This window comes from Hydra viridissima, unplaced genomic scaffold, assembly GCF_058129835.1.
Source record: "Hydra viridissima isolate aposymbiotic clone 2 unplaced genomic scaffold, HvirCarnegie_v1 scaffold_9, whole genome shotgun sequence".
Taxonomy (NCBI): domain Eukaryota; kingdom Metazoa; phylum Cnidaria; class Hydrozoa; order Anthoathecata; family Hydridae; genus Hydra; species Hydra viridissima.
In genome coordinates, this window is record NW_028324308.1 from 17,045,436 (window position 1) to 17,056,998 (window position 11,563).

Below are 11,563 nucleotides of genomic sequence, written 5' to 3' on the forward strand. Positions count from 1 at the left end.
CGCGAAAATCTCAAAATCTATCGCTTTAAAATTACCTCCTGGGTAAAACGCGCGCGAACTTGCACTTAGGCAGATGAAAGTTTGGCGACCAATTAAATGAAATTTCGGCATGGTGGCTGAGTTTTACAAGGTGGTACGGAGATCACAAAGCCTAAGCATGTTTCGGGTGGATGCTTTAAGCATAGGTTTGAGAAATCGCTATTCAAACTATTCATAATGCACGAGTAAGTTTGAATTGGAATTTTAACTTTTCTTTAAGAGTTAAAATTTAAAAAGAGCCTGTTGAAGATCAGACTTATTTTGCTTTTTCAAATACATTTTTAGTTTTCGTCTGCAACTGTTCGCTTCCCTGATTTTTTTTTTTTTTTTTTTTTTTTTTCAACGTTTTTAACTTCATTCTCCTCCGATCTTCCATTTTTGCTCTTTCTCTTGAAATAATTTTTATTAAAATAAAGATTGGTAGTTTTCTTTCTGGCTAAATTTATGAATGCGAGACTAAGAATCAACCTCCTTCTGGGAAACAAATATTATCAGCTCCGACAAACTATTTTATTTATTTACCACAGTTTATCACAATTCAAAAATAGAACAATCTTTTTAATGACCTTTATGTAATGGAAAAGTGGTGATTCTACAACGATGCGGATGTAAACATCACATTTTTTTAATCTTGATAATAATTTCCATACCGTTATCTATTTCGAAATTTTTTTCTTTCATTTTATAGAGTCGATGAGTAGAGTCCAAGGTTATTTATGGGTATGCGATAAAGTCATAGCAAATAAAGAACGCCCAATTTTTAAAAAATTGATCGATAAAAAAAACAGGAAGTTTTTCTGACAATTCGTAAATAAAATGAAAAGATTTAAAATAATCCGAAAATAACGAACAGTGCCGATATATGTAACTGAATCTCTGAATAATTTCCTAATCTCGTTAACAAAACCCCTGTTAGCGTGATCACGGATGTTAAGTGGTACAACCAATCAATACGCCCTGGGATCTAGGATAGCGGTGAATTAGAAGAATATTTCGTGTAATTATTGCGTATGTTTAAATATGCACGACTTGGCAATTGGGTTTATTGGCATATACAACTTTAATTGATGTAATAAAACCTTATTACAAAAAGCTTATTACTTCTGTTTCAGGAAAAATTTCCGGAATGAAGAGCAACGTGAGCCGTAATAAAAAGTTATTACCCCCGGAATTACACTTAAAAATTAAGATAAATAAACAAAAGCAAAAGACAAAAATATTTGCATTTATTTATTTTTATACACCTCCTGTAAGCATAAAATTTGCTTGAAAGACGAAGAAAATTTAAAAAATGGGTGAAATTCACTTTTAAAGTCTTTCGGAATTTAATCTTTTTACGTAACGTCATCCGATAAGTAAATTTTTTGTAATTAAAATGACGGATGCTGTCATCACATTCATCGGATATTAGCCGATCAGGAAATAAAGCCATGCGGATTGCTTTCCTATTAGTTTTGTTACAAAAAGTAAATATTCGCTTTTGAGTACAACAGAAGTTAATATTAGACTTAAGTACAATATCAGTCTGAAACTAAATTTGAAATGCTAACAAAATATCAATTTTTCTCTTGGCATTTGTTAGGGAAATAGCTTTTTTGGTTAAAGTCATAAATCTTTTAGTCGGAAAGAAAACACTACCCCATAGACGATTTATTAAACTTTTGGAAAAAAACAACTCTCATGCAACTTTATTTCAAAGCCCAACCGACATTTAAATAGTTATTATCTTCGATGAACTGCTTATTTCAAAGTTGATGTGTTCGGCGTTAAGAAATTTTTCAAATCACTTGCAAGTCAAAGAAAATGTTGCACCGTGAATTCAGGTTGGAGGCAAAAGAATTTTTGGTAGTTTATAAATCAAGATTCTTTCGGCATAGCGACAAAAAAAAAGCTTGTAATAAGATATGAAGTTGAATTCTAGGAGAAAGTTGGTCATTCATAAAGCTATTTTACAAATCAAAGCCTTTAATCGATACTGATTGGGTTTTTCTCCTTTTTTGTTCATCACGCCAAATCTTCTGTAAAACACGCCAACTATTTTTGTTTGAAACGCCAAATTTCTGCGTGAGTTAGAAATGCCTTAAACCAGCCATCAACAAGAATACTACGAAGAAGAGTGTAGATTGAAGCAACGATTTCAACGCTTGACCTTGAATCTTAAATTAGTTCGCTTTTCTTCGCCAATGAGACTTATTTATGAGGATTCAAGTTTTTTTTATAATTAAACTTTTTTACATTTTGAAACGTTTTTTTAAATCAAAAACGAAGAACGGCAACAAAACAAATTTTGTTTAAAATTATTTTTAAAACTCGACGCAATTTTTAAATTTTTAAAATTATGTGCAAAAGTAAGAAGTCCCAGCAGACAGTGTGAAATGCAGCTCAACTCTGCCACACTGAGTTCTATAGAACTGAACATTATTTTAATTCCGGCTAATGGCTTTTCTAAATCCGATATTTCTAATTAGCTTTGCATGATTTTAAAAGATCGAATGAACTTTTTTTTTTCTCGACGAATAATCGAGAACTTTTAAATTGTTAATTGAACTCCAACTGTAAAACCTTTGATCCAATTTTACTGTAGGAGTGCGATCAAAGAGGATTTTCAACAAAATCAGTTTGCTTTTGATGCGCTCGAAAACAACGACAGGACTCCAACTTAACTCTTTGTGAGACATACGTGGTATCAAGTGGCTGTCAATTAAAATGAATGAAACAAGGTGGTGTTGTATTGTTTTTTTTTTGGATTAATACTTTTGCTTTACAATTTTTAATTTGCTTTCAGAATTCACTAAGACAACTTAACCTTCAAGCGGACGCGCATTATAATTTAAAACGAGCAGGCGCGCGCCGTAAATTTTTCGTCATACGGATTACTGGAACTTTTTACTATTTTTAACTGACATAGAATTATGTCACTCCAAGTAATTAAAGTAAAAACAATATTTCTATGAAATTATTTTATTTACAAAAAAATTAATAAATAGATCTATATCAAACATATAACACAAGAAAAGGTTTTGTATTTGTCAGAATTGGATTTACCAGTTATTTCCACACAATCAACACACAATTTTGTTTAAGAGTGATGCTTACGTGTAAATGTCTGGCAATTGTTGCATTTTATGAACACTGAGTTTTCTTCCTGCCTCTTGCGCACGAACGACATATACCGCGATTTTTGTGCGTTTGTTCTTCTCGAAGTCGTATTTTATGTACTCCAAAATTTAATTTCAAAAATGCCTGCGCATCTAGTGACAAATTCTGAAGGCTCGCTAATTGTTTCAAAAACACCCTTTTGTGCAAATGTGTCATAATGGTCAGCGAAGGAATATAAAATTAATTTCAACTATATTCATAAGGCTATAAAAAACTGCACAAGACCATCTGCATCAAGGCCTACTAATTATAAATTTGATATATATACATATATATTTTTTTGATTCACAAAATATATAAACAACTGGCAAATATGAATACTATTACATTAATCGTCGCGTGCCTTAAGCCTTGTTCACACGACATTTACAAATAACCACGTGAAGACAAAGTTTTACAATATAAAAACAAATAATGCCTACCACGTAATCAAAAGGCATTGTTCAAGGAATAGATAAGGATTATTTTTTAAACTGCACATATACAAACCAATAAATAGAAAATTAATAAATATTCCGTAAATTTTACGGAAGCGCGCCTGCTCATAGGTTAATCAGTGGTCACCTGTACAAAATGGTTTTAGTAAGTATACATATTTCTATACATAGTTTTCTAGACACCATTAACGCAAAATTTTATCTGGATGCTTTATTCATAACAAAAAATCATAAAATAAGTAACAATTTAAAAATAATACTTGTGGATTTTTAACTGGAGGTTAAGTTACTGTATTAAGAAGAAGTCTTATTTCATCTTGGCTATCGTAAAAAGACACATTCTTCTCAAAAGGCTCCGGCTGTAATAAGATTTTACTTTATAAATTTATGGATGAAAAGATTTCAAATAACTTAACGTCTTTTGGATAAATAAGTCTTGTGTTATTGAAAAATTATAATTTGTTGCTGTCGAAGCACTGTTTTTGATCGTTTGCATAAATTATTTACGACTCATAATTATAGATTCAATAAGCTACATGAATTAAAGTTTATAATTCTTATAACTTGTGTTAAATATAGAAAAAATGATTTATTAATATTTATTTGAACTGAAGTTACATAACATTATTTGTTTTCATGTTTTTTACTTTTGCCGTGATTTTTTGCCAAATGCTGAATTGAACATTCAGACAAACTTCATCAAAGGATTTTCTTAATAACATTTGATTATCTACTGCTGCTTGGTATTGCGTTTCAGTTATTCAATCTGTATGGCTGTTTTCGAATGGACCGAATAAAAGATTTGATGCGTAATTGACCTTTTTCTTAAACATTTTTCTAGTTGATTTTAATACTGATAAACTTTTGTTATCATAAGTACAGTGTTTAGATTGTGACCGTTGTCAAAAGTTGGATCCCCTTTCCGAAAAAATAGTTTAGTCTGCCATCGTTTCCACTTACAAAATGCAAAACAATTTTTTCCAGTATTAGTTTTAAGATCTACAATTTTGCCGAAAAATAATTGTTGCCCAGGCCATGCCTACCAATATGCTGCCGTTTGCTTTGAGGTGTTCCGAAAAGTTGCTTTACATTTCAACAAAGATACGCAGTAAAAGTGTTCTGCAAAAGCTATCCAACCCATGGAAACGAAACAAAAGGAATGAACATAACAACACTAATGCAAAAAAAAAAAGTGCGCCCCTCAGTTTAAAGTAAAAAGTCGAAAAATTTTTTACAGAAATTTGAATTTTTTACAGAAATTTAAATTATGCATTTGCGTTTTGTTACTCCTTTGATACCAAATAGTAATAATAAAATATTTTATTAGCTGTTTGAAATCGAATTTAAAGTAGTTTACACATTTACACATAGGAAGTTAAGATTTCATAAAAAACTTTGCGATACCTTATATGATATTTTAACCCTTATAGATATCGCAGAATAGTGCTATTTTACAGAATAGTGCTATTCCGATGATTTTCATGAAAATTTGTCACATCAAAAATAAAGTCGTTTTAAACGCATAAAAAATTCTTTTTTAAATAAATTTCAGACGATTCAATTTTCTTTAAAAGCCTGATTAATCGTTATTATTCGTTATTAAGGAAAAAACCAAACGCCGATGCCAAATCTAAATGTATAAATAATGGTGAAAATTAATGGTGAAAATTAATGGTGAAAATAGTACGCAAAAAAATAGTACGCAAAATGTATAATTCCGAAACTTAAAAAAGCAACGAAGAGTCTGCGGGAAAAAAACGTCAGTGACAAAACTCCACTTCTGAGATTTTAAGTTTTAGTTTTTTCTCATATTTTAAGCTTAAAAGCAAGAGAATAATAAATACTTGAGCAAAAAAAAAAAAAAAGTTTTACTGAACACATCACAAGAACACATACAATTTACCAACGAATTAAAGATTGGAGCTCTAAATTTAATGTTTTTTACTGCTTGTTGATGAAGGAAAGATCTTTTTAGATGATTTTCCCTCTGATTCATGGATTCTGTTTGGTTTTCCTTTAAGATTCTTTCATATTTTATTCAAAGTGATTTATTTTTAATAGATTTTTGAGGTAAGAGCTAACATTTATTAACATTTATTTTGGTGTTATAACATTTATTGGTTAAAGTTGGCCAGCGGCCAACTTTAACCAATAAATGTTATAACACCAAAAAAACACTAATTTAAACAATTTTTTGCATCCAGATTATAGGCTAACTAAGCATGCAAGTAGTCAGCTTATTAGTGTGTAGGCCTACTGCTAAAATCTTAATTCCTAGATGTACTCTTTAAATATGGAAAAATTGTTTTTTGGAAACTGTGTACACTTCCCATGAATTTTTTTCCAGGAAACTGTCGGCGTCTTAACTATTGAGATTTATTTTTCCAGCCTAACAACAGTTATCACAAAAGAATGTTTTAATGCGCATTCTTGATCTTCCGTTGCTGCCAATTGTACAATAACATCAGTCAGTGGGTTAAAGCGAAATTCAAAATATTTACAGGTCTATCTCTAATCCTCATAGCCACTATGAATTTATCAACAAACCATTTTCATATAACCACAGACAGCTTTTTTTTTTTTTGAAAGGTTTCGATGACGCTTAATCAACGTATGTAGCCATGAAACCAACACAGTTATTTTCTTGAGTTTATTAATAAGAAATATGATGTGCCGATTTCCCAATTAGAGATAAACCTCGTCGAGTAAAATCAACCAAAAGCTCATTTTCTGCATTAGGCAACAAAATCGATTTATGTCCAGATGCATGTCCAAAACCAGCAACAGTAAACCAGCAACTGACACGCAAAAGTAAGGTTGACATTGGCATACCCCAGCCCATGGTGCCTGATTGATGTTGAAGTTAGCAGTTCGACATTCTTCAATGGCAAATTTTATATGATATTCACTCCACCGAATTAGTTTCTTCGAGGACAAGTAAGTGTTCTTGTCTATTCTGCATTTTCATCAAAACTTTGCCAGTCTAAAACAAGAATTTAGAAAACAGCCGTTTGAGATCAATATGAAAATTACCAATAGCAATAACATTACGATTATAAGGTTAAAAATATTTTATCTAGGTTAAAATAACTTAGAACTTTTTGGTACCTGTTGATGTTTATCCACTATGTCAGATCTGATCGTTTAGACAGCAGAAATAAATTAAAACTACAACTGTCGCATAGACATTTTCAATATCTAAAATGAGAGGGCGGTGAGTTGTGTGCAGGGCCGCCGAGAGGGGGGGGGGGCCAAAGGGACAGTTTGTCCCGGGCGGCAGATGTCGATGGGGCGCCAGATGCCGAAGTAAAGTAAAAATAGTTTTTTTAATCTTAAAATGCCATAATTGAAATGTATATATTACTCGCGTTATATCATTATCTTTAATTTCTCGAAAAAATTTTAAAAAACGAACTCATCATTGATTTCGTACTCTATACGCTATTGAATTAAAAATGTCCCTTTAGATTTTCGCACTCATCAGACTAAAGTAAAAAAAACGTAAACGTAAACGTTGATAATTCGCGAGGTTAGAATTATTTTGCTCTATCTCCAAATTTAAAAGTTGGGAGAAAGTTTTTGATTTTTCTAAAAGTAAAAATTATTTAAAATTTTAGCTTTAATTTTTAAAGAAATTATAACTTATGCTTTAAATAATTTATGTTTAAACAAATTATTTAGAAAAAAAATTTATAAAATAAAGCGTATTTTAAATGTAATTATTACTAACTAAAATTAATAACTCATATTCTCCCAACTTTTAAAATGGGAGATAGAACAAAATAATTCTAACCTCGCGAATTAGCAATAACAAACTGTGAATACAATTTAGAAGTAATTCTATTCAGAATTTAGAAAGTAATAGTAAATATTTTTCAACTTTTTACAATCAACTTATTTATGGTAATTCATGTTTAAGATTTATATTTAACTATTGAAATATTGATTTATGACATTAGCTTTTTGAGATTAAGTTTATAATTTTTTGATGAGCTTGCGTAGTTGACTATGCTATTATTTTATTGATGCGTACGGTTATTTACAGTAACTGTTAATAATGAATCGTAAAAAACTTTCTGGTGCCCAAAATAGGGGATTGGCTTCCAAAAGGGCAAAAGAATGTGAAAAAAATAAACAAACGCTCCAAGAATTACGTTGGTTTTACAAAGCTACTAATCAAAATACTGATTTGAAGGTGAGTTAGTAGAAATATATAGGTCTATATTATATATATATATATATATATATATATATATATATATATATATATATATATATATATATATATATATATATATATATATATATATATATATATATATATATATATATATATATATGTATGTATATTATTTTCGAAGTAATTTACGAATAATAATTAATCTTTTTTCAAGTCGGCCGAATTAAATAAATCAGAACAAACAATAGAATTATCGTATTACGATAATGATGATTGCGTTGAGGATATCGTTGATCTACATTCTCTTGGTTCAATGGAAAATGAAACAGACGACAATCTTAATGATGAATTGAAACCCGAAGAAAATAAAGGTTTTTACACAAACAATAATTCAAAATAGTTAAATAATTAATTAGATATTAAGTTTTAATTCATCTTTTTTTAATTCAGGCGTTGAAAATGACCCAGCACTCTGGCCATCGATTCTTGAGCAAAAAGAAAAAGAAGAAATAATAAAAAAAGGTCCGTCAACTTTACCTGATGATTTCCCACGAGATGCTTTTAATAACAGGGCCTTCCCAAAAGAAGTTCTTTTCATTGCATTGCCTAATGGAGAAAAAGTTCAAAGAGATTATTTAATATGGAGCCCATCGTCTAACTCTCTTCTTTGCTTCCCGTGTTCTTTATTTGGATGTGAAAATTCCGGATCCAATGGGGATCGATCTCTTCTTCTTCGCTGGAATGGAGGAATAAGAAATGACTGGAGAAAATTGAGTGATCGTATCAAAAGTCATCATAGCAACCCAGTTCATCAAAATCATTATCTCAATTGGAAGACTTTGCACTCAGCTCTTGTCAATCAGCACGGAATTGACTCAGAGTTCCAAAAGGCACTAGGAAAGGAAGTAGCCAGATGGCGTGAAATACTTCGTTGTATTTTAGATGCAACTTTATTTTTAGCATTTCAAAACTTATCATTTAGAGGTAAATATTCTAGGCCAGAACTCTAAATAATTAAGAATAAGTTCTTTATCATTACAGAACTTCTATGATATACATTTAACTAACGTAGAAATTATTGTTTTAGGGCAATATTCGTCGATGGAGAAGAACGAGAAAGGGAACTTTTTAAGTTGCCTTGAACTTATTTCTCGTCACAGCGAAACATTAAAGAACCATCTTGAAACAGTTGCTCGTCATCAAAATAAGGGAACCAGAATGCAAGCTCACTATCTCTCCTGGCAATCACAAAACGAATTCATCAGTGAATGTGCTACATTAGTTCAAGAAGCAGTTGTGAAAGAAGTAAAAGATGCCGTATATTTTACGATAATTACCGATGGGACCCCAGATGTATCTCACACCGAACAAATCACGTTTATTCTTCAATTTGTGCGATTCAACTCGGGTAAGATGATTTGGGAAGTTAAAGAACGATTTCTCTGCGTTGAAGATATGGAGAAAAAGAAAGGTGCAGATATTGCTTATTTAATTTGCAATGTTTTAGCGAAAGTGAATCTCGATTTACAAAAATTGAGAGGCCAAGGATACGACAATTGTTCTAATATGGCTGGAATCTATAATGGAGCCCAAGCTCATATACTCGAAAAAAATCCGTTCGCTTTATATATTCCTTGCGGTGCGCATAGTTTAAATTTAGCTGGAGTTCATGCTGCTGAGTCTTGCGCTGAGATCAAAACGTTTTTTGGCAATATCCAAGCCCTTTACGTGTTCTTTAGTTGCAGCCCAGCAAGATGGAAAATTTTTCTTGAAGAAACTGCTTTATCATTTCACAACCTCTCAGATACTAGATGGTCAGCCCACATTGCAGCTGTAAAACCTTTAGTGAAAAAACCACGAGAAATCATTGCTGCTTTGGATAGAACCGTTAATCAACTTGATCTAACTGCGAACATGCTAAATCAAGCGAAATTGTTGGGAAAATATTTTAAATCATTTGAATCAGTAGTTCTCCTGACCATTTGGTATAAGACACTGCAAAATATTGATGGTGTTAGTCGATGTCTCCAGTCGGAGTCAATCACCATTGAAGAAGAAGTCATCCTCATTCAACAACTTCTAGATGACCTAGGTCGCATTCGTTCGTCGTGGAATTGTATTTTGACTGAAGCAAAGCTAGTAGCTAGAAAACTAGGCTTTGATACAGAATTTAAAATGAAACGCACAAGAAGAGTGAAAAAATTCCACGAGGAACCATCAAATACAGCCCACTACCTCGACGATACAGAAAAGAATTTTGAAGTAAATATTTTTAACGTGGCATTGGACCACATAATTCTACAAATTCAATCAAGGTTTAATGTAGTGAAAAAGGTTTCTTCTCAGTTTTCTTTTATCTGGCTTCAGTCTGAAGACCCTTCTTCACAAGATAACAAAGCTCGTCAACTTGCCAAATTCTATTCAAATGACGTTAAAGAAGATGATCTTGATGAGGAAATTTGTCACTTTGACCGGTTGAAAGCATGTTCCTTGTTCAATAGAGGCAACTCTCTCAATCTTTTAAATCAAATATATTCCAAAGGCTTACAACCAAGTCTCCCGTCGATATGCATACTTTTGCGCATCTTTCGCACAATGCCAATATCCGTTGCAGAGGGTGAAAGATCTTTTAGTAAACTTAAGATTATAAAAAACCACTTCAGATCCACCATGGGACAAGAGCGACTTTCAAATCTTATGATGTTGTCTATTGAAAATGATCTCGCGAAATCATTGTCATATGATGAAGTAACTTATCATTTTGCCTCGAAAAAAGCTCGAAAATTTTATATAAATTAAGAATTGTTTATGCTGTGGTTAGTTAGCAAAAAATGAAACAAAGTTAGTTAGCAAAAAATGAAATAAAGTAGCTATAAAGGCATAATGTATTTTTTTTGGTTCTTTGCTAAGTATATATATATGAAGCGAAATCTATAAGGGCGCCAAAAAAAAGGTTTTGTCCCGGGCGGCTTGAAGGGTCTCGGCGGCCCTGGTTGTGTGCGCGGAGTTTTTTCCCGTGTGTTTAACGCGGTAGGATTTTTATTTTGTTTTGTTATGTTAGAGTGTTTGAATGTTGCCCCCTCAGTGTTGTGTTGGTATGTGTGATTTGTGTGTAATTCATATAAGGTTCGTGTAACGGTAGACTCCTAGTTCTTCAACACTTTAGAGTTACGTAAAACCTAAAAATAAAATCTTAACAATAGTATAATATAATAATTCCTCAATCGAAATATAAATGAAATGATACTTACTAATGATACGTCCCGTTTCACTTAATAAATACTAGGGAGTTTTGTCACGTGACATTTTATCGCGGAAAAAAATATATCGAACGTTTTTGAAAAATTTCGTCCAAAAAACGCAACAAATGATTTTATGTAGGTGTCGAAGAATGAAAACCCACCCATGAAAATAAATAGTATATATGTATATACAGATGTTATTTTTTTTAGAAAAGGTTGCACTACAATAATTTTTTTGGGGACATCGTTTTGCTTTAGAATTGATAAAGTTATTTAACTTTAAATGTTTCAGTTTTGTTTATATACAAGTAAATTAAGCTAATTCTTTCGTCCCCACATAAAAATAGATTCTGCAACTATTTATTTATTATGTCAATCAGTTTTTTTGTTTGTTTTTGGCATTCTAATAGGGTGGGTTTTTTGTTTTCTAAGTGGAAATTTTATAAATTTCCCCCGTCTTTACATATTTATTGTTAACGCAACTTTTTACGCAAGAAAAAAAAAAA

General features: G+C 31.4%; 1 protein-coding gene across 7 annotated transcripts in view; it reads left to right on the forward strand.

Moving 5' to 3' along the window:
• LOC149884324 (zinc finger MYM-type protein 1-like) overlaps window positions 1–10,696 on the forward strand; it is a 23,426-nt gene extending 12,730 nt beyond the window's left edge. The window contains exons 1-6 of one of the 7 annotated variants that reach the window (XM_090097034.1): window positions 65–224; window positions 2,624–2,759; window positions 7,681–7,830; window positions 8,030–8,186; window positions 8,266–8,799; window positions 8,903–10,696. In XM_090097034.1, the coding sequence (XP_089953160.1) occupies window positions 7,693–7,830; window positions 8,030–8,186; window positions 8,266–8,799; window positions 8,903–10,614 (2,541 nt within the window). In that variant the 5' untranslated portion in view covers window positions 65–224; window positions 2,624–2,759; window positions 7,681–7,692 and the 3' untranslated portion in view covers window positions 10,615–10,696. Of the gene's footprint in view, window positions 1–64; window positions 225–1,379; window positions 2,760–4,323; window positions 4,445–5,805; window positions 6,573–7,680; window positions 7,831–8,029; window positions 8,187–8,265; window positions 8,800–8,902 lie in introns of those variants that run through there. The other 6 variants (XM_090097035.1, XM_090097036.1, XM_090097033.1 and 3 more) reach the window with 6 other exon arrangements.
• Window positions 10,697–11,563: the final 867 nt, after the last annotated feature.